General features: G+C 42.0%; 1 protein-coding gene and 2 pseudogenes across 1 annotated transcript; 1 reads left to right on the plus strand and 2 right to left on the minus strand.

The window, feature by feature from the left end:
* Positions 1-13,213: 13,213 nt before the first annotated feature.
* LOC147975808 (putative B3 domain-containing protein Os03g0621600) lies at positions 13,214-13,896 on the minus strand (annotated as a pseudogene).
* A 155-nt stretch (positions 13,897-14,051) lies between these two features.
* LOC147975809 (uncharacterized) lies at positions 14,052-15,050 on the plus strand (annotated as a pseudogene).
* A 142-nt stretch (positions 15,051-15,192) lies between these two features.
* On the minus strand, positions 15,193-23,837 carry SCC3 (sister-chromatid cohesion protein 3). The gene is made up of 22 exons (XM_048705994.2): positions 23,642-23,837; positions 23,369-23,549; positions 22,400-22,512; positions 22,218-22,310; positions 21,900-22,063; positions 21,578-21,814; positions 21,256-21,400; positions 20,978-21,156; positions 20,232-20,374; positions 20,006-20,133; positions 19,737-19,910; positions 18,670-18,831; positions 18,390-18,590; positions 18,182-18,319; positions 17,879-18,079; positions 17,620-17,764; positions 17,392-17,498; positions 17,093-17,233; positions 16,225-16,490; positions 16,023-16,147; positions 15,640-15,915; positions 15,193-15,559 (listed from the first exon to the last, which is right to left on the minus strand). The coding sequence occupies exons 1-22, from the start codon at positions 23,672-23,674 to the stop codon at positions 15,546-15,548; spliced, it is 3,366 nt and encodes a 1,121-aa protein (XP_048561951.1). The 5' UTR covers positions 23,675-23,837; the 3' UTR covers positions 15,193-15,545.
* Positions 23,838-24,108: the final 271 nt, after the last annotated feature.

Here is a 24,108-nt window from a genome sequence, read left to right on the forward strand (position 1 = left end):
CTTACCGATGCTGAATCTTGTGAAATTAATGCTGCTTTGCTGAATCTTTTCATGAAAGATCCGTTTTCTGGCCTTCCTAGTGAAGATGTCGCTACCCATCTAAACAACTTCGTTGATTTGTGTGATATGCAAAATAAGAAAGATGTGGACAATGATATTGTTAAATTGAAGCTATTTCCTTTTTCGCTTAGAGATCGTGCTAAAGCTTGGTTTTTGTCTTTGCCTAAAAATAGTATTGATTCGTGGAATAAGTGCAAAGATGCTTTTATTTCTAAGTATTTTCCTCCCGCTAAGATCATCTCTCTTAGAAACAATATTATGAATTTTAAGCAACTTCATCATGAACATGTTTCACAAGCTTGGGAGAGGATGAAATTAATGATACGTAATTGCCCTACACATGGTTTGAATTTGTGGATGATTATACAAAAAAATTATGTTGGATTGAATTTTGCTTCTAGAAATCTTTTAGATTCGGCCGCGGGGGGCACTTTTATGGAAATCACTTTAGGAGAAGCTACTAAACTCCTAGATAATATTATGGTTAATTATTCTCAATGGCACACTGAAAGATCTACTAATAAGAAAGTGCATGCGATAGAAGAAATTAATGTTTTGAGTGGTAAGATGGATGAACTTATGAAATTATTTGCTAATAAAAGTGTTTCTTCTGATCCTAATGATATGCCTTTGTCTACTTTGATTGAGAATAATAATGAATCTTTGGATGTGAATTTTGTTGGTAGGAATAATTTTGGTGACAATGCGTATAGAGGAAACTTTAATCCTAGGTTGTATCCTAGTAATTCCTCTAATAATTATGGTAATTCCTACAACAATTCTTATGGAAATTTTAATAAGATACCCTCTTATTTTGAATCTAATATTAAAGAATTTATTACCTCACAAAAGAATTTCAATGCTTTGATTGAAGAAAAATTTCTTAAGATTGATGAGTTGGCTAGGAACGTTGATAGAATTTCTCTTGATGTTGATTCTTTAAAACTTAGATCTAGTCCTCCTAAGCATCATATCAATGAGTCTCTCAAATCCATGAGAATTTCCATTGATGAGTGCAAAGAAAGAACCGCTAGGATGCGTGCTAAGAAAGATTGCTTTATAAAAGTGTGTTCTTCTAGTTTCCATGATAATAAAGATGAAGATCTAAAAGTTATTGATGTGTCCCCTATTAAATCTTTGTTTTGTAATATGAATCTTGATGGGACTGAATATGATCCACCTTTACCTAGAAGGCATTCCAAAAATTCGGAGTCTTTAGATCTTGATACTAAAATTGTTAAAAGTGGGATTGAAGAAGTCAAAACTTTAAATATTAATGAACCCACTATTTTGGATTTCAAGGAATTTAATTATGATAATTGCTCTTTGATAGATTGTATTTCCTTGTTGCAATCCATGCTAAATTCTCCTCATGCTTATGGTCAAAATAAAGCCTTTACCAGACATATCGTTGATGCTTTGATGCAATCTTATGAAGAAAAACTTGAGTTGGAAGTTTCCATCCCTAGAAAACTTTATGATGAGTGGGAACCTACTATTAAAATTAAGATTAAAGATCATGAGTGCTATGATTTGTGTGATTTGGGTGCTAGTGTTTCCACGATTCCAAAGACTTTGTGTGATTTGCTAGGTTTCCGTGATTTTGATGATTGCTCTTTAAACTTGCACCTTGCGGATTCCACTATTAAGAAACCTATGGAAGAATTAATGATGTTCTTATTGTTGCAAATAGGAATTATGTGCCTGTGGATTTTATTGTTCTTGACATAGATTGGAATCTTTCATGTCCTATTATTCTTGGTAGACCTTTCCTTAGAACGATTGGTGCAATTATTGATATGAAGGAAGGGAATATTAGATTCCAATTTCCGTTAAGGAAAGGCATGGAACACTTCCCCGGAAAGAAAATTAAATTACCATATGAATCTATTATGAGAGCCACTTATGGATTGCCTAACAAAGATGGCAATACCTAGATCTATCTTCGCTTTTATGCCTAGCTAGGGGCGTTGAACGATAGCGCTTGTTGGGAGGCAACCCAATTTTATTTTTATTCCTTGCTTTTTTTTTCTCCTGTTTAATAATAAATAAATAAATAAATTATCTAGCCTCTGTTTTGGTTGTGTTTTTTGTGTTTAGTTAGTGTTTGTGCCAAGTAGAACCGTTGGAAAGACTTCGGGAAAGTCTTTTTAATCTTGCTGTAAAAAACAGAAACTTTCGCGCTCACGAGAACTGCTGCCATTTTTATTTGGAAAGTGATATTTAGTTAATTATGTTTGCAGATGATTAATAGATAAATTCCTCACTTCCAGCAATTTATTTTAGAATTTTTGGGGTTCCATATCTTGCGTTAGCTACAGATTACTATAGACTGTTCTGTTTTTGACAGATTCTGTTTTTCGTGTGTTGTTTGCTTATTTTGATGAATCTATGGCTAGTAAAATAGTTTATAAACCATAGAGAAGTTGGAATATGGTAGGTTTAACAGAAATATAAATAAATAATCAGTTTATTACGGTACCTCGAAGTGGTGTTTTCTTTTCTTTCGCTAACGGAGCTCACGAGATTTTCTACTTTAAGTTTTGTGTTGTGAAGTTTTCAAGTTTTTCTTAAAGATTTGATGGATTATGGAACAAGGAGTGGAAAGAGCCTAAGATTGGGTATGCCCATGGCACCCCCAATATAATCTAAGGACACCAAAAAGCCAAAGCTTGGGGATGCCCCGGAAGGCGTCCCCTCTTTCGTCTACTTCCATCGGTAACTTTACTTGTAGCTATATTTTTATTTACCACATGATATGTGTTTTGCTTGGAGCGTATTGTATTATTTGAGTATATATTTGTTAGTTTTCCACAATCATCCTTTCTGTACACACCTTTTGAGAGAGACACTCATGATTCGTAAATTGTTAGAATACTCTATGTGCTTCACTTATATCTTTTGAGTTATGTAGTTTTTGCTCTAGTGCTTCACTTATATCTTTTAGAGCACGTTGGTAGATTTGTTTTATACAAACCATTGTTCTCTCATGCTTCACTTAGATTATTTTGAGAGTCCTACAAAACAGCATGGTAATTTGCTTTAATTATGTTAGGCATTCAAGAATAATAATAAAATTTTCTTATGAGTGTGTTGAATACTATGAGAAGTTTGATACTTGATAATTGTTTTGAGATATGGAGATGGTGATATTAGAGTCATGCTAGTTGAGTAGTTGTGAATTTGAGAAATACTTATGTTAAAGTTTGTGATTCCCGTAGCATGCACGTATGGTGAACCGTTATGTGATGAAGTTGGAGCATGATTTATTTATTGATTGTCTTCCTTATGAGTGGCGGTCGGGGACGAGCGATGGTCTTTTCCTACCAATCTATCCCCCTAGGAGCATGCGCGTAATACTTTGCTTTGATAACTTGTAGATTTTTGCAATAAGTATATGAGTTCTTTATGACTAATGTTGAGTTCATGGATCATACGCACTCTCACCCTTCCACCATTGCTAGCCTCTCTAATACCGCGCACCTTTCGCCGGTATCATACACCCACCATATACCTTCCTCAAAACAGCCACCATACCTACCTATCATGGCATTTCCATAGCCATTCCGAGATATATTGCCATGCAACTTACCATCGTTCCATTTACTATCACACGCTCCATCATGTCATATTGCTTTGCATGATCATGTAGTTGACATTGTATTCGTGGCAAAGCCACCATTCATAATTCTTTCATACATGTCACTCTTGATTCATTGCATATCCTGGTACACCGCCGGAGCCATTCACATAGAGTCATATTTTGTTCTAAGTATTGAGTTGTAAGTAAATAAAAAAGTGTGATGATCATCATTTTTAGAGCATTGTCCCAAGTGAGGAAAGGATGATGGAGACTATGATTCCCCCACAAGTCGGGATGAGACTCTGGACTAAATAAAAAAAAGAGGCCACAAAAAAAGAGAAGGGACAATGCTACTATCCTTTTACCACACTTGTGCTTTAAAGTAGCACCAAGATCGTCATAGAGAGTCTCCTATGTTATCACTTTCATATACTAGTGGGAATTTTTCATTATAGAACTTGGCTTGTATATTCCAATGATGGGCTTCCTTAAAATGCCCTAGGTCTTCGTGAGCAAGCGAGTTGGATGCACACCGACTTAGTTCTTTTTGTTGAGCTTTCATATACTTATAGCTCTAGTGCATCTGTTGCATGGCAATCCCTACTCACTCACATTGATATCTATTAATGGGCATCTACATAGCCCATTGATACGCCTAGTTGATGTGAGACTATCTTCCCCTTTTTGTCTTCTCCACAACCACCATTCTATTCCACCTATAGTGCTATGTCCATGGCTCACGCTCATGTATTGCGTGAAGATTGAAAAAGTTTGAGAACATTAAAAGTATGAAACAATTGCTTGGCTTGTCATCGGGGTTGTGCATGATTTAAATACTTTGTGTGGTGAAGATGGAGCATAGCCAGACTATATGATTTTGTAGGGATAACTTTCTTTGGCCATGTTATTTTGAAGAGACATAATTTCTTAGTTAGTATGCTTGAAGTATTATTATTTCTATGCCAATATTGAACTTTTGTCTTGAATCTTTCGGATCTGAATATTCGTACCACAATTAAGAAGAATTACATTGAAATTATGCCAAGTAGCACTCCACATCAAAAATTATGTTTTTATCATTTACCTACTCGAGGACGAGCAGGAATTAAGCTTGGGGATGCTTGATACGTCTCCAACGTATCTATAATTTTTTATTGTTCCATGCTATATTATATCCTGTTTTGGACATTGTTGGGCTTTATTATACACTTTTATATTATTTTTGGGACTAACCTATTAACCGGAGGCCCAGCCCAGAATTGTTGTTTTTTGCCTATTTCAGAGTTTCGCAGAAAAAGAATATCAAACGGAGTCCAAACGGAATGAAACCTTCGGGGACGTGATTTTCGAAACGAACATGATCCAGAGGACTTGGACCCTACGTCAAGCAATCAACCAGGAAGGCACGAGGTAGGGGGCGCACCTACCCCCCCCCCCCAGGCGCGCCCTCCACCCTCGTGGGGCCCACGTTGCTCCACCGACGTACTCCTTCCTCCTATATATACCTACGTACCCCCAAACTACCAGATACGGATACAAAACTCTAATTCCACCGTCGTAACTTTCTGTATCCACGAGATCCCATCTTGGGGCCTTTTCCGGAGCTCCGCCGGAGGGGGTATCGATCACGGAGGGCTTCTACATCAACACCATAGCCTCTCCGATGAAGTGTGAGTAGTTTACTTCAGACCTACGGGTCCATAGTTATTAGCTAGATGGCTTCTTCTCTCTTTTTGGATCTCAATACAAAGTTCTCCCCCTCTCTTGTGGAGATCTATTTGATGTAATCGTCTTTTGTGGTGTGTTTGTTGAGACCGATGAATTGTGGGTTTATGATCAAGTTTATCTATGAACAATATTTGAATCTTCTCTGAATTATTTTATGTATGATTGGTTATCTTTGCAAGTCTCTTCGAATTATCAGTTTGGTTTGGCCTACTAGATTGATCTTTCTTGCAATGGGAGAAGTGCTTAGCTTTGGGTTCAATCTTGCGGTGTCCTTTCCCAGTGACAGTAGGGGTAGCAAGGCACGTATTGTATTGTTGTCATCGAGGATAACAAGATGGGGTTTATATCATATTGCATGAGTTTATCCCTCTACATCATGTCATCTTGCTTAAAGTGTTACTCTGTTCTCTTGAACTTAATACTCTAGATGCATGTTGGATAGCGGTCGATGTGTGGAGTAATAGTAGTAGATGCAGGCAGGAGTCGGTCTACTTGTCTCGGACGTGATGCCTATATACATGATCATACCTAGATATTCTCATAACTATGCTCAATTCTATCAATTGCTCAATAGTAATTTGTTCACCCACGGTAATACTTATGCTCTCGAGAGAAGCATCTAGTGAAACCTATGGCCCCCAGGTCTATTTTCCATCATATTAATATTCCAATACTTAGTTATTTCCTTTGCCATTTATTTTACTTGCATCTTTATTTCTCTTTATCATAAAAATACCAAAAATATTATCTTATCATATCTATCAGGTCTCACTCTCGTAGGTGGCCGTGAAGGGATTGACAACCCCTTTATCGCGTTGGTTGCGAGGAGTTTATTTGTTTGTGTAGGTGTGTGGGACTCGTGCGTGGCCTCCTACTGGATTGATACCTTGGTTCTCAAAAACTGGGGGAAATACTTACGATGCTCTTCTGCATCACCCTTTTCTCTTCAAGGGAAAACCAACGCAGTGCTCAAGAGGTAGCACACGCCGAGGCTTGCCCGCATTCCCCCGCCTCTGCCACTCTCTAGCCGCCGCCTGGGGCCGCGTGGCCTCCGCCGCGCCGCGCCCTGCCGGCTCATCGCCGCGGCCGCCGGCGCCCCACTGCCCGCGCGCCCTGCTCCTCCCCATCTCTCGGCGGCCTCGCCCCGTGTTCGGGCAGGCTACACCCACGCGCCCGCGCCCGTATAGCCCGCTCCAGTGGCCTTTGTGCCACTGGTAGCTGGAGCCCCTCCCCTTTAAGGAATAAAAAAAAGGTTATGAAAATAAAAATAATTAAATAATTAGGTAAATAATTAACTTAATTAGCATAATTACCTAATTTAGTTAAGTAAAATTGTTAGTTTAGTTAGGTCAATGACAGATGGGCCCCACTGCCCCCGTTGACCAGTCAACCCAATCAGAGTTGACTGTTGACCCTGGTGACATCAGCATGACGTCATGCTAGCACCATAAGTCCATTTTTTAATTAGAAAAAATTCCAGAAATGTTTAAAAACTTTGAAAATCAATTTAAAATAATTGCAACTCAGATGAAAAAGTTTTATACATGAAAGTTACTCAGGAAGACGAGACGAATCCGAATATGCAGTCCGTTCATCCACCACACATCCTTAGCATAGCGAACATGCAACCTTCCTCCTCCGGTTCGTCTGTCCGAAAATGCCTAACTTCGGGAATACTTTCCCGGATGTTATTCCCCTTCGACGGTATCACGTAGTATTACGTTAGAACACCCCTAGCTCTTCTTGTTGACTTGTCATGCATCTGTTTGCTTTGTATTTACTGTTTCTTCCCCCTATTCTCTCAGGTAGACCCCGAGACTGATGTTGCCCTTGTGATCGACTACGTCGACGACGACCCTTCCTCCCTTTCTGTGAAGCTTCCAAGCAAGCCCCCCCCCCTCCCTTTGATCATCCCGATATCGCCCATTCCATTCTCTCATGCTTGCATTAGATTTTGCTACTGTAATTGATTGCTCCTATTTTGATGCATAGCCTGCTTTTGTAACCTTCTTATTGTTACCTACCTGCTTATCCTAAACCGCTTAGTATAGGTTGGGTGATCCATCAGTGACCCCCACCTTGTCCTTGTTGCCCCTGCTTCATCATCGACGACTCGATCAACGTGATCGACAACCAGAGCCCGAAACCTCACATAACATCACGCCCCTTTTGTTGCTCGACTCTACAGAGTTACTATCGAGTGCCGAGGGTGATACCTCGCAACACACTCCTGATGATAATTCTGTAGTGTAGCTATTCGGTCGTGGTCATCAAGGGTGATTCCTCCTTGACCACTCCGATATGACTCTGTCGTGCAACCTCTCAAGTGTGGACCTCGAGGGTGGTTCCTCCCATGTTCACCTTGATGATTACATTGAGTGGAATCCACCGAGGGTGATTCCTTGGGTTTTCCCCTTGATGTTTTGGACACACGGCTACCTTGACTTTACTTGAGACCATTGTTGAAGTCAGGTCGGCCCTGAGGGGTCCCCGCGAGTTGATGTGAAAGTCGGGTGGGCCCGTTGAGCACCCGCGAGTTTTCTATGAGGCACGGCCGGGCATTCTAGGCCCTTGCCGTAAGTCCACGAGACGGGGCGATGGGGTCACATTATAGTGAGTCTCTGCTCGTCTCCGCGAGCCCCCAATGCACTAACAGGTTGGGGTATTTGTTCTGAGTTGGCCTTTGGCCTTTACGCACTAACCACCACGCGAGAATAGTTATGGGCCTCGATGTCGCAGTATCAGTCGAAGCTTTGTCAGACGTCCAGTTCAGCATTGCGGCACGATCGGATCGTGCTGGCCATCCGAGGCGGTGCTGGTATCCACCCTACTCGCAACGACCCGGAGTGCAATGGGCGATGGGCCCAAGACCCCGAAGTGCTTAGGATGTAGACCAGCAGGGACCTCTCTGCTGAGCCTAAGTAGGGTTGCGACGTGTTGATCTTCCGAGGCTGGGAATTGACCCCAGAAAGGTGTGTCCGGCCAGAGTAATCAAGCGTGTTGGGTAACTTGGTGCACCCCTTCAGGGAAGGTATCTATTCAAATACCGTGTCCGCGGTAATGGACGTTCAGACTTGTATCCTGATCTATTACAACTAGAACAGGTTACTTGAGTTATGTGATGGATATGTGGCTCCGAGATTGTTTTCTCGTAGGGAGTCGAGGAAGGATCTCTGGGCATTAATGCTACAACATGTTTGTTAAATATAAATTGTTATTATTTACTCTTCTACATGTTGCAAGATGCTTGGAGTTTCTTGGAGATGGTAGTCTTCGATAGGCTAGGCCTTCCCCTCTATTCTGGCATTCTGTAGTTCAGTCCACAGATACAACCCTTCCATTTGATACCAATGCATACTTAGTATAGATCTGATGCTTGCGAGTACTTTGTATGAGTACTCACGGTTGATTTTCTACCCCTTTTCCCTTCTTTCTTCTTTCCGGTTGTTGCAACCAGGTGGTGGATCCCAGGAGCCAGATGCCACCCCGATGACTACTACTACCACCCGGAGGATGCCTACTTCTACATGGAGGCCGCCGAAGACCAGGAGTAGTTAGGAGGTCCTAGGAAGGAGGCCTTACCTCTTCAATCGTTGTTGATTTTGTGCTAGCCTTCTTAAGGCGGTCTTGTTTAACTTATGTTTGTACTCAGATATTGTTGCTTCCGCTGACTATTTTGTATCGAGCTATGTATTCGAGCCCTCGAGGCCCCTGGCTTGTAATATAAAGCTTGTTTTATTTTAATGTGTGTCTAGAGTTGTGTTGTGATATCTTCCCGTGAGTCCCTGATCTTGATCGTACACATTTGCGTGTATGATTAGTGTATGGTCAAATCAGGGGTGTCACAAGTTGGTATCAGAGCTGACTGTCTGTAGGATCCCCCTTTCCAACTCTTTGGCCGAAGTTGAGTCTAGTCTTTAAAAAATAGTTTTACTAACATGGTTGTGTGGCTTACGGGCCCACGTCACCATTGGGTGGCATTAGGATCTTTTATTCCTCGTCTATACTCTCGGAATCTGATCTCTCTTCTATTCGGGTTAAATGATTTTGCTAGCTCTAACTCTAGGTTCTTGTTAATACTTTCTTCTGGAGAGCCCCTCACTCCAAATGATTACTTGGTGCACCAGAAGATTCTGAAGATACTCTCAGATGTTTTCCCGAGACCCTTGTGCCCTTCATCATTGCAATCCTTACCACCATTAAATCCTTATGGGTAACTACCTACATTGTTGTTCATACCTTCGTCCCGAGTTGCTCTTGTTATTACAAGATGTCCGAAAATACTCTTCGATGTTCTGAGAATCCGTTATGCTTACTGCCCTGCAGTTCCTTGCTGCATGATACCCCTATGAATAATTCCTCACACTTTTCGAGGATTTGTTCATTCCTAGTTGATCAAGTGATTCACAAGATACTTTGAAATACTATCCGATCTTCCAATAATCCTCTCCAATTATTGCTCTGCAAATACTTGTCTGCTTGCATTATGGATACTTTCCATATGTCTGGCAATATTCGGTAGCATCCTTTGTCATCGTCATTTTGAACATTTGATTCGATATGTTTGTGAATGCTTGCAATCATCAATCACAACTAGAATTCTCCCTTCTGCTCATATGTCATCCTGGACATGAGTTGGTGTTCGACAAATCAAACCTTGATTGATTGTCGATCTATGTCTATTCTACTTAATTGCCTTTGATCAGAGCCTCTGCTTCTGATCCCCCATTTTGGAAATCATAATTCTCTTTGCATTCGAGCTTAGAATTAGTAAGTTGATTCTATAATCTGATGTCCTTGCATTCTTTCTTCTTCTGGTTGAGTATCGATGCTCACATCAGATCCTTTGTGAACCAACAGATCCTTTGTGGGGTTCTATCCGATTGCGTCCTTCATATGCAGTAACCTTGTGAGCTTTCCTCGGATACATAATGCCTTTGGTAAATTGTATCTTCTGCTTCCTCAATCATGCTCTACTCCGAGCTTGAGTTATTTACTCGTGAAGTTTGACTCTACAACTTCGTCGAAGGCGAGAAGTAAATGGAAGGTCATGCATTGATGAAGTGGGAGTCGACCTTGAACCTTTGTGTTCATGCCCATGGACCCGATGTGGAACTTTTCATGGAAGCTTCTTGTTATAATAATAATAATCCCCTTGTGATAAGTTCATCTTGTATCTATGCTTGGTCCTTTGCAACCGTGGTTTCGAACATGATTGTTCTCCTTTGATTCCATTTATCGAACAAGTTAAAGTACTTGTATTCTTCAGATCATTTCCCCTGTCCAACCTCTACTTTGATCTACCTTCGAGTATTACCCTTTGGTATCTCGAGAATATCACGGAACTACATAACTTATTATGAGTTCTTCATCAACTATTATTTCTCGTCGATTCCAATTTTCCACGGGTTTTGAGTCGTTAGACACTCGAGAACACCGATAACTGATTCAAGTCTACACTTTCCTTTCCATTGTTTTGTTCAAACCATTCTTTTAATGTAACATATCTGAGCAGTGATAATTCGCTACTTATGTAAATGCCTCGATTTATAACTCTGTCAGTAAGGCCTTGTTACTATTGTTGATGACATTCCGGTAGCCACCGATGGACGATAACTTTGCCTATTGATCCGCCTCGTCTTAACGAGCAGGAAAATGGTTCTCTTCGTCCCTCGCCCTTGGTACCAACGTTGTTGCCAACATAATTGACAGGCTATCCTCTGACCCGCCTTGCTATGATCACCGTGCAAAATGATAGCGCATTCCTGCTTCTAACCCACATGGTGGGCCCATAACCCACAGTTCCGCATGATCGAAACCTGACTCTCCTGTACATCCTTGTTTCCCAAAATTGTTCCTCATGCTTGGCTTCGTTTGTAAATCACGAGCCACCTTCCTAGTGATCTATTCTGGTATCAGACGCAATACTTATTCCCATTGCTCTGAACCCCTTTCACCCTCTGTTTCAGGCAACGAACGATTGCCTACCCGCTTGAAGCTTCTTATTGCACCTTCTAGCCTTGCTCTCGATGACTTTCTTGAATTTCAATTCGAGAGATGCCTCTATGCCACGTTCGTGAGATAGCCCCCAGGTACCTATCTTGTGTTGAGCTCCATCCTTCCCGAGCCTTATCCCCTTACTCCACCCCTTAAATCTTGGGACGAGATTTCTTGTAGTGGAGGAGAATTGTGACGCCCGGATAATTAAGCTATAGTAATCCTCTGCTAATGATGCCACGTCACCCTGATTTCTGTTGTTAAACTCGCGTCGGTTCTAAACCCAATTCAAATTTCAAATCTAAAATAAAGTCAAACAAATAAAGTTTCCATATGTCAAAACAAAAATGATATTCACTAGCTAATTATCATGTGGCAAAAAATGCAAGAATACTTCGTAGGGAACCCATCTACTCCTCATGTGCTTCCGAATGGAGAAATAATGCAAGGCAAATCAGGAGGAACGGTGGTATTGGAGCTTACAAGGAAGAGTTGATTGCAATTGTGGGTATGAAAAGGGCTTTGGCATCCGAACGCAAAGAGGACAAGCTGGGTTGTTTTTATGAGATGAAGTCCGTGGAGGAGGAGATGTGGAAGGCAAAGTCCGTGGCCGAGGAGAAAGATGCTTGCGGAGGAGAAAAGGCTTGCGATTGAGATGAAAAGGCTAGAATTGGAGGCGATGGAGAAAAAGAAATTGCTTCACATTGAGGAGCAAAAGGTAGCAATGGCGACTGAGGAGAGAAGGGAGAAGAGGGTAACCGAGGATTGTTCTATCATGTTCATGGATCCTAGCAAGATGGACGAGAAGGTGAGAAGATATTGGAAGCTTACTCTTGTCGATATCATGGCTAAGATGTTTGGTGGCGATGGTGCAGGCAGTGGTGGTGCAGATGGCAAAGGCGGTGGTTCATGAGCCTATTTGAACTATGGTGGCATTTGATAGACCGTGTCTTGGTGGCTTTTTAGAATGAACTTGCTCATTTTGTGCCTTTTGGCAAAAATTGTGGCTATGTGTGATAGATTTGGTCAACTATATTTATGGTCGTAGTTGAAGTGTGATGTGATGCATTCAAAAAAAATACTATGTTTGTGTTGAAATGAGGTCAATTTGTTAGAATGATTTGAGCAATAGATTTCAAGATTTGTGAACAAAATTTATAGGATATGGGATCTGCTAGCTGGGAAATAGTGATTTTCATACAAAAAAATGGTAAAGTGGGATACGGAGCACTTTTAGCAGATTTAGCAAGGGGGTCTGCTAGAGATGCCCTAAGTGTTGCACTTCGGTTGTAGTAGTATGGGAAAAACTCCAGATTTTCTTTTTGGTGGAGCAGGGCCTTCCTTGCTTCTCGTTTTTGCACTGTTAGTCGGCTCAGCTTCGCGAATTCAACTTCCTGGAACCCAAGGGCGTGTTTGGTTGCCGTAGTCTACAGTTGTTGCATTGTATAGCCTTCTCAACTTAGTTTGGCTATGCAAATGCAGCCTCAAATGCACCATCTGCAAGTTGTTTCGTTGCCCGCATGCCCTCTTGCCTGCATGGGCTGAACCACACTGCCTGGTGTTTGGTTGCATGCATGTTAGTGGACAAACCTAAGGCATGGTCTTTGGTTGTATGCAATGCCTGGTGTGTGATAACCTCTTTGGATAGTTGGTGAGGTTACCAGCACACTTCGGCACAACCATGTACCACACATCATAAGCAGAGCACAGCATAAACAGAGCATCAACTACTTAACAACATAGTTCAGATAACATAGTACCACACATCATAACGATAGTTCAAACAGTTCAACGCATAAACCATAAAGCAGACTCGATAGTACTTAGGAAGGAGGTGCCCCGACCCTAGTCCCTGGCGGTGAAGGCTTCGTCGTGCTTCCTGCACTTGTTGATCAGCTCAATGCCATCGTCATCGAAGATGATGACCTTGAGGGTGTCGGGAGTCAGGAGCTTGAACGTCACCATGTAGTCGATCTTGATCTGATGAACGGCGGTGTAGGTGGCCCAACCCTAATTCAGGGTCACCCTGTCGTGCATCAGCTTCACCGTCACCCTCCAGGAGCAGTCGGTGTTGTTCCTCAGCTTGAACTCCGTCGGCACCGCGACGAAGTGCTTGGTGAAGTCCAGGGGCATGGGGATGCACTCAAGTTTCGGTGCAAGGATCACTTTGCAGAAGTGAGTTCGGCCACCCTTCTCATGGTAGTGGCCGTAGTTGTGGCGCTTGCTGTTGGGGGGCTCCTCCATGCGCTCGTCGTCGCCAACCGTTGGCGTCTTCGGTTCTTCCTTGGCGGTGGGCAGCAGCACCACCTTGGGCATTGGATGAATCGGCCGCTTGCCCTCGTTGTCAACGGCCGGGAGCACCTCCATGCCCATCTCATTGCTCTCCTCGATCTGCACACAATTCATGGAGCCAGGCACAACACAGAGTTCATGGCTTATTGAAGAGCATGTGGTTAAAACTGCATGACTGTCACTCTTCCTCCTCTTCATTGCACCTATATTTACTCACCCTGACCATCACTACTTACCCACCCCCTCTCTTCTCTCACTATCAACCTTCCTCCTCTCCATCGCCATAAGCTCCAGCTCCAGCTCCAACGCCAACCCCTTCCCTTGGGGTATTGGCTGGAGGGCCTTCTTCCTTGGATGGTCGGTTGGTGACCGCACCAAGTTCGAGAACACCATGGAGGTGTGCTCGAACTTCGGCTCCATGCCTGACATGCAGAAGGAATCTAATGCAGTGCTCATGAGGGCCACTGCACAAGAGTTGAAGACGCTGATTCCTAACCCAGCGAAGGGCGCGATGGCAGTCGACATCATTCGTTGGGCCATGAATCAGGCCATCTCCGATGACGCTAAACAGAGGAAGAGGTGGTCCAAGTACAAGAACTACTGGGCTTCTAATGACCGTCTTGCCGCAGTGTACTAGGAGACGGCAATCGTGCCGCCGGCAGTCATCGGTGGGAAGCCTGAGGAGGAGGAAGAACCGGTGCAGATGCCAGTGAGGGCGTCGGAGCCAGGTCGTCGTACCTGGCAGATCGACCTCGACTCCGCCGAGGACGACGATGACCCGCCGCCCCGCACGGCGATGGACAAGAAGATGAAGGCCAGCCACTCGACCCGCCGCTCCGCACACCTCAACGGCCGCCACGGTTAGCCAGTGTCTGTTGTGTACTCCCAATCCCCAAATCCCCCTTCTACTCCATCCGCATCTACCTCTATTCCGATCTTGCATGAACTAATATGAACTCGTATGAACTGCCATGCTTATCTACCTCTATTCCCTATTCCCCTCTCCGTCGTGGATCGAATCTACCACCGGATCGAATATGAAAAAGTAGTGCATGACGAACAGAAAAGTGCTTATCGCCATTATCGCAGGCCAGGTGATGATCTGCTCGCCGGTGATGAAGTCCAATAGTCTTCTTACTCTCCTCCAATCTATGGCCGCCTGTTAGAGTTGGGAGAGTGGGGAGAGGGAGCAATGAGGCTAATAACTACTGGTGCTCCGGGAAGCAACGCAGCTTCTCGAGCATGACCGCGTTCCCAAGGAGCCAGGCCCAGGAGTGCTTTAAACATCATGCCATGCAAGTCTAACAGTGTATGCAGCCAACCAAGCAGGGCAACCAAACACGCCCTTAGCTCGAGAGGATACGAACAGACCCTTAGCTGCATCATGGATTCGAGTTGTTACGTTGCCACTGGCGTCTTCTGTCGATCAGTTCTATTTTAGCAGTGCAGCTCAGTTAGAATAGGACTCTTTTCAGACTTCTACCAACAAAGTCTCATTCAAGTACAACTTGCTGGCATCACTTTCTGCTATGTAGTTTGATTAAACTCTTCATTACCAACAAATAGCTCAACATACTTACGGGGTACATATGTATGAAATGACCCCCGCTAAGGAAACGAAAACCCGGCCCTTGCAAATGTTACTACACAAGATAATATACAGTGGGGAAGCACATAGTTTATAGAAGAGGGTGAGCACCTACGTACAATCATCTACGACACCTAGACACAATGAAGCAAAATCATTTGACAGCAAGCAAAGGCCGTTCGTTGTTGTTCCGCATGAGTGACGAGTTGATCACGGCAACTCCTTGTCCATTGAATCGACTAGAGACTGAATGTCCGTCATGCGTGATCCACAGGACTGACTTAGTGCATACCCTCATCAGCTATTGCTTCCTGAGATTACAGGCTGTGATCAGGAAATGGACAGACAGAAAGAAACCATAAACCGGTTAGAGCAAAACCTTCAACTTTACCTGAAGCCGTAGGAGCCTTTCTCTGACTGCTTGTTCCCTGTTGAGAAACCCCCTTCAGCGATCTTAGCTTGGATGCGGAAGGCCTAAACGTGTTGATCAAAGGCTGGTCAAAAGCATCATCCTCGTCATCGTCATCTCCACCATGCCCCCGTTGGTCAGAGTCACTAACAGACTCTTCATCACTAGATTTGTTTCCATCAAAAAGATTTCTCACAGGTTCATCTCTAGGCTTCCTCGGGCGGCCCCTGCGCTTTACAGGCTTTTCCTCCTTTTCTTCTGGATCAGAAACACTATCAGCCACAATTTCTACAAGAAAAGCTTCCTGTGGTTCTGGAACCTAAGTTACAGCTCAGAGAGAGAGAGAGAGAGAGAGTTCAACTCACCGTGGAAAACCTCATTCCTTGCATGTTTCTCACGTAAGTGTTCTACAAAGGTTAAGTACGGGCGCCAAGCACTGGGATCTTCATTCATATCGATATCCTGTGCCCTCTTCTGTACATCTGTCAAACTACATGCAAACAAAGATTACTCAGAATGAAACACAAAATCAGGGCAGCACCACGAATGACAGGGCTAAAAACATACATGTCTGGTATATCTGACGAAGGAAGTTTAGAAACAAATGGCACAAGAGCAGCCTCGAGGAAAGACAATTGCTTTGGGAGGTCCACAAAGGCAAATTGAACACCGCACTGGATAATCTTTAAGATCTCAGACTTGTTTTTAATACGAACAGCGCCAACATAGTAGCCTGCAAGCCGATTAGCAAGATCTTGACACTCCGAGTAAGATTTGGCTATCAGGTTTTGGTTCTCTCCTTCGCGCAAATAGGTCATATACCGTTCGTACGCCTAATTAGATGAAAAACAAACAATGATTGACACAAGATAGATGACGCTTCATAAAGAATATATGTTAATGGCACATAAATTAACAAAATCAAATGCAAAGGTGAGTTACAAAAATAAAGGCATTTACCATTCATTCCTGTCAGCACATATGTCCAAACAATGTACTCCCTCCGTTCCAAATTACTCGTCGCAGAAATGAATGTATCTAGAACTAAAATACATCTAGATACATCCATTTCTGTAACGAGTAATTCGGAACAGAGGGAGTACATATTTGGAGATGATTCTTTAGAACATTGCAAAAGATGAAAAACAAGTTTAAATAGATACAATGACAATAGCAAACCACGTTACCAACAGGACCCCATGTGTTCCTGGTTTACAATCAGTTGATTTTCAATCACTAATGGCATCCTCGATAATGCAGGATGAGTATAATTTCCTGATGCGGTTTTTAGTTATTATTTATTTCAAGATAGGTTATTGGGTAATTCAGAGAACAAATTGCAGGATGTTCATACAGATAAGACACCATACAAATATCCACCTACTTGTAAATTTGTGAATAAATAGCAAGTGCATTCAAAGATAAACAAAAGTACCCGTCTCAATGCCTCAAAGAATAGAGCAGCTATATCGCTGTCTGCATTTTTCTTTAGTGCGGTAATGAGATGCTTGATGATCTCTGTCGTACTTGCACCATGAGATACATAGTGTGAAACAATCTCAGGGCCAAGGTAATCCTGCAAACAAAATAAATTGCTGCAAATTTCATTTATCTGCCAATAGAAAACGCTACGGACGTAAACCAAGTTTGATGCATAGAAGGTAGTCTCCAACAAACTATCTGGAAGAATGTTGCATGAGAACCCCTATCGCAGGCAGAAATTGCAGTATAAACCTTTGAAACTGTATCAGCAAGCAGTAGCTTTGCAGCTGCAATCATGACAGCATCCCTGTTTGTGTCTTCAATATATTCTTCATTTGCGTCTTCATCTTCTGTGTCATCTGAGGGTGAAAAGTTGGCCGATTTCAGTAATTAGCAAGAAGCCAGGCAACAAAATTTCTTGAAACGCCTTTCCGGACAGATATTTTAAATTTGAAGTAGAAAAGCGTGTGACAAGATAACCTGATATGTTCAGCTGCTGTTCACATAGTTTCCAAAACTTCTGAACATATTCTAATTGTGGGAGATAACCCAAATTTTTTAGCTTTGTTGAAGAATACTTTGACTTCTTAAACAAGCACCACATCTCTGCAGTAATGATGCAGACCTGGAAGCAAAAGAAGGCATTGAACGGTCAATGGGTCAACTTAAGTGCAGGAATACAATTGTTACAAAAATAATGCATTCCTCTCTTCGCTGACTTTTAATTCAGAAGGCTTACTCTGGAGGAAAGCACAGTGGTGCTCCTTCCCTCTTTCTGATAATTGGACAGAACCACCAAGAAATAATAGAGTTGTTCAAGGAGGGACCTTTGCTTGGAAGAAAGTCCCTCGATAGATGTTTCAGATGGGTTTTCAACGCCAATTGCATGAAGGCACCATGCTACTTCAAGGAACATGTTGATGAGGAGAAAGCTCTTTACCTAATCAAGCATCAAGTATTACCTCAATATGTTCTTAAAGTTGATTCTGCAAGGAAGATTGAAGTGCTAATAGTAATATCTCAACAGTGCAATGGTTCATACCTCATTATCCATCTCTTTTAGATGACTGAGGATTCGGTACATATCTTCAAATAAACCATCATTTTTAACAGGTTTTGACAATTGAAGTTCATGAAGTCGCTTCAAATTAACCAAGAGAGAGTATTCATCATCACCTGCCTGCAAAGACGACAGTCATCATATTATCTTCTGCTCCAGTACATATACAGACAGCATGAGTAAGACATACCTCTACTTCCTTGATCGCAGTTTTGACTTTCAAAACCAACTCATCTTCAAGAATCTTAAGTTTATTTTCAGCATAATCTAGAAGATCCGCCTGACACTTCATGCAACAGAAAGCTATTGCCTTGATGCAAGATCTTAAAGTATCCTTGTCACCATGTTTGAAGAAGGCATCAACAATGAGATCTATGGCGGCCTTGAAATTCTGAACCAAATTATAAACAAGATTATTGGTCGAATAAAAAAATGAATGAGAAGGACGAGTGATAGCTTTTGCAACTGACCTGCTCTTGCCTCTTCAGTGAGTACATCTCAAGTTTCAAAAGCATCATCATATCAATTAGAGGGGATATCTTGGCCTTGTCAGGCAAGTATTTTCTCAAAAGTTGCGGGTACCTCTTCATCAAGGCATTGGTTATGTCACTCTTGCTATTTTCTAATATCTCCTGTAAACTTTTATGTTTTAGTAATGCCGCAGGATACAATTGAACTAAGTGTCAGTTTTACAAGAACAAATAGCAGATCAATAAACATAATGAGCAATATATAATCCAGAGTTCAACAGGAAGAACTTGAACAACATCAAGGAGTATAAAGCTGAACTAGACAGGGGGAAACCATGAAAAGGGTGTAAAATCAGAAAAATTAAGGTTAATGTGTAGGATCTGGATGCTTAAAATGCGCAATTTAAAAGATTTCCCATCTCCCACACAAAAAAACATTTTCCATCTTAATAATGATAGAAAAGGTAAGTTGGCAATCAACACATACACTAATGTGTTTATCAGAAGGTGGTCATATTCAACCAGTATTATTTCCATTTTAATATTAATTTCACAATCCTGGATGATTTACCAATTTAGACCACTGGGCTAATCTCCAGAAGTTGATTCACTAATGCAACTTACATAAATAGAGATGACATGGTACAAATTTAGAAGGGTTAAATTAATCAGACTCTCAAACATAACTTTTGAAGGACTGACATTTTCTGTGCCTCAGGAACCAAACATTGAAGTACCCCATGGAACAAACCTACTTTATGTAGGTAGTACTCCCTCCGTCCCAAAATTCTTGTCTTAGATTTGTCTAGATACGGATGTATCTAACACTAAAACGTAACTAGATACATCCGCATTTAGACAAATCTAAGACAAGAATTTTGGGACGGAGGGAGTACTACTTAGTACTTAGAAGAGATGACATCTAGCAAACTGGAACTAAAGAAATAACTAGGCCAACAGCACCGTTGGCAATGTTACAGATATTTAAAAATTAAAACTATCCATGAGATTATGAATCAGTGAGACTTTGCACCAATACTATACGATACCACAGATGATACTGATACCTTTTGGGATTTGTTATAGTACATCTTCCTATTGTCAGTTGCAGGAACTATTCTTTCCCCAACAGCCTTCTTAGCAGAGGCTCGCAGCATCCGAACTAGATTTGTTCCATCCATGTCAGTAAGCTCAGCTATCAGAGTTTCATCAAGAAGCATGGAGATTATACACTTCCAGTCCTGAAGAACAAAAATAATGTAATTGTGACAGAATGTCACACTGACAACACTGTACAATCTTTTCCAAATAGAGTTGCATAAACGGAGGAGCATACTTTCATGGCCTTCATGTCATCCCAAATATCATCAATGACGTAAGAACTCAGGACTGGGTCATCCGAAAATTCCCTTAAGATGTGCAGCATTCGACTAATGTGAATCTCGGAGGATTCATTGTTCCCATCTGGAATGCACTAGGATAATCAATGGCTGAAGTAATCAAGTACTATTTGATAACAAGACAGGGTAGCACAAGAGTTCAATCCTTCAAGACACGAGTACCTCTAGCTACAGAAGGGGTCTTGCAGTTTTGTGCTATCAGGTGATCATAAACTAACTCCCCTATTGCACGCCTGATCATAGGAGGTTCGTCAATAAGCAAATCATATAGGGGACCCAAATCATCATCACTCAAAAGTTGATGCCTGCAAAGCAAGGAAACAATACTTTTCATTTATGTTCCAAGAATCACATAAGCATTTGAGCTACATGATGAAATTTTTCGTAGCCTTGTACATGTGAGCTTCAGCTCTGAATACGTAACTCCTACTTCCAGTGCCACAGCTTAGCCAGTTGCAGGTATGTTTAAGCTTGTGTTTTCATGAAATAGCTTTGAACCAATTGTCATTCAAACATCCAAAATGAAAGAATTTAACTGATGGCATAGAAATTGATGCAATCGGTGCACTGTGCAGATAGTGAATGATGAAAACATTTGAACAAACACCACACCCGTATTTCAAAATGGAATCATCAGTCCTTGTATATAACATTTGACAACAGGAATGTTATGCCAGATATCCAAGAAATTAGTATTCGGAACTTCTTACTTGAAATTGAATTTTACTTGTACATACAAAACCTCATAAGCAGGCCTTGATATCAAAAGCTAGACAAACCCAACTCTTAGCACATCTTAAAAAGGCTATGGCAAAATATGTGAACTTGAGCGGTAACTACCCCAACTGGGCACACAAAAGATTTTGCTGTGAAACCTCAGTACGGAGGCCATGAGAAAGTGAGCTCACCGAAGTAATTGCTTGATGAGTCCTATAGCTGGCACAGCTACTGAAATATCAATATCATCAGCAAGCTGGATCATCCTGCTATAAAACCTCTCCGTAAAGAGACCAAGAGAAGGTATGTTGTCATCTACATCATACAGGCTTTGCAAGGCAAGAATAGAAGTTCTTCTAACTCCAGCATTCTATAAACAAAGAAGTGCACAAAATAAGATTGCAAATCTCGTTGATCACAGAGAAGGTATCAATGGGCACAATTAATCAATGAATTAAACCTTTTTTACCTTGTCATTCAGTGTCCACCCAAGATACTTTAAATATATATCTTGTAAGAACAGTGATGGATATGAGACAACCCAAATACCTAGGGATTTTATGCATAACATTCGGATCTCAGGGTCAACATCCCGATAACGGTGCATGAACAACCTGCATGTGGCAAAATAATAGTGTTTAGTTGCCTGCTAGACCAAGATAAGTATAGATTGCATGACATGTGCAAGATTCTGGATACCGATGAATATACTATCACTTAAGAAAGATTAGAACACTTAATTAAGTAAACAATAAAAGGCTGGGTGAGTGGTCTCTAATAGAAAGCCTCACCCACTGAATATTTTACGCATCGATTCCTCCAAATATGTAATATTTTCATGAGTAATGGATAGCCTTTTGTTGAGAGATTCAACAGCTGGCCCGTCACTGTGCTTCTTCTTCTCTGCATTCAACTGCCTTTGGGTGGTCTCACGCTGTCCACTGAGAGTCTTGGCGACAGATATGAAGGACGTCACAAGCTGGAGCCCAACCAATGAAGCTACTTGACGATAAACCCTTGGGGGAGTACTGAAGCACAACAAATTAGCACCTTATACACACGTATACAAGACTAAGGAAAAAATAAGGATGGCGACTGGTGAGACCTAATTACCATGATATTGCAACCACGTAATCCTTGATTGTCGTGAATAAGTTATCATCAAATAATGGACCATTCTGACACTCAAGGACCAAACTATCCCAAAAGGTAACAAGATTTTCTTTGAAGTTCTTAAGGTCCTTCCTTTTTGAGCTATAATTATCATCCACCAGACCCTGTTCTCAAGTTAAGATTGACAAAACTCAAACAGAAGAGAGCATATATGCACAACAGTAGAACAATATAGGGTAGATAAATAGATTATGTGCATTGGATAATTGAAATGGCCACAGATGATGATTCTCCTTTCAAAATCTCACAATAGGATACTTTTCTTGCTAGCTCAGCTAGTTTGAATACAATGTCATCCACAGCTGCCTCATGAAGGTCGCTTGCATATATATCATGTCTGGCGCCACAAACCTGTCATTGTAAGATTTGCAGGTTAATGAAAATAACGTTGCAACTATAATTTAACTAGAACAATAAGTAGTGTATCAAGTTAGTATTACCTCAAATAACATTGTTAATATCTGAAATAGCACTGACTTTGGATTTGATTCATAATCCTCGACCAATCTTTTGACAGCATGGCTGATTAGCCTGCCATTATGTTTGACTATGTCTGCAAGTTGCGAGTTTGTAAGGAAACCAAGCGGAGATGAAAGATGGAATATCGTTTGTTACATTGAGGTAAAGCTTTAAATCTAGGAACATCTCGGCGTATTTTCTTAAATTAACATGAAGCCTTGTTGTTCCTACAAGCCACTGGCATCATGTTGAAGTAAACTGTGGAAATAAGGCAAGGACCGTGCATATTGAGGACGATCATGCATTCTGCAGACCTAATTAATAACTATCAATACAACTAGATTGATTCATATGAGATGACTCATTCCTGTTATGATGGTCTAGAGTCAAATATTCCTGGACAAGGTCACCAAAGTCTTTGTAAGTCATAAATCGCATGGAGTTCATGAAAATCTAACAATCATTACTCTTACCATGTGTCCTTACACGTAACATATCCATGCCTCTTGTCAGTTCTTGGCTTCTCAACAATTTCTAATTTTGCCACTGGAGGCAAATAACCGGATTGTGAATTGTGATAGTTCATAGATGACAGAGTTCCATTGGGATCAAAATGACACGAATTGACAATTTTCAGCTAGACAGACACATATGTAACAAAAATCCTCAAACCCAACTATTTAGCACATAATGGCGGTAAATGGCAAACTAGACAGACACATATGTAACAAAAATTCACCGTGCAAAAACACACCGGGGTTAATCTATCCTTGTTACAGCAGAAGCAGCGTTCGGCACCATAAATCCCAACTAAAATCACATTAGCAGGAAAGCTAGACTTCCATATTGTGGAAGGGGTAAACCCTAGCAGCAGGTTCACAGAATCCCAGTCGCGGCAGCCGCCAAACCCACTCCAGGCAGAACGGCTAATAACGCAACATGCCCCTTACCGATGAGGGTCAAATCCTCGAGCGCGGCGGCGGCGGCGGCGGACGCCTCGCGCTTGCGCTTAGACCGGGGCGGCGCGAGCCCATCGGCCGCCTCCGCGTGGTCCTCCCCCTCCTCCTCGTCCTCAAACTCTTCGCCGGTCACAAAGTCGCTCTCCCTCGGCCTTGGCGGGCGGCCACGCTTCTGCAAACGCACGCACGAAACAAAATCAGAAATACTAGCCAAAATCAGCGGGATCCAGCTGCTCAGCGACCGCGTGGAGGGAGAAGGGTTACCGGGCGGCGCATGGAGGCTATCGTCTCCGCCATTCGGGAGGGGGGCACGGGGATGTGGTGACGCGGGGAGAGCAAACCCTAGAGATTTCGGGATTCTACGTCCGTGTTTGGGAGGGAAATGGAAAAGGGAAGAAGAGGCAGCGAGTTCGGAGGGGCAGGGGGGGAGGCGTGAACTGATCGACTCCGCCTTGTGTTTCTTTTAAGAAAATTCCTTATTTAATACTGTCTTAAAATCTGATTCCTTATTTGACACTAAAAAAGTTTTTTTTCCTATTTGACACAAGTCTTAAATTTTATTTCCTATACGATACTTCTGTTCATTTTGAGACTAAATGACATCTGAAAAGACAATTTTGCCCTTCATGCGATATGTGTGCGCGCGCGTGTGCTGTTGCATGTGTGGGTGCACGCGTACATGTGTGTGTGCATGTGTGCTGCTGCGTGTGTGTTTGCTACTGCGTGTGTAC

The sequence above is a fragment of the Triticum urartu genome, chromosome 4A (genome assembly GCF_056163025.1).
Source record: "Triticum urartu cultivar PI428250 chromosome 4A, HENAU_Tu73, whole genome shotgun sequence".
In the NCBI taxonomy this organism is placed as follows: domain Eukaryota; kingdom Viridiplantae; phylum Streptophyta; class Magnoliopsida; order Poales; family Poaceae; genus Triticum; species Triticum urartu.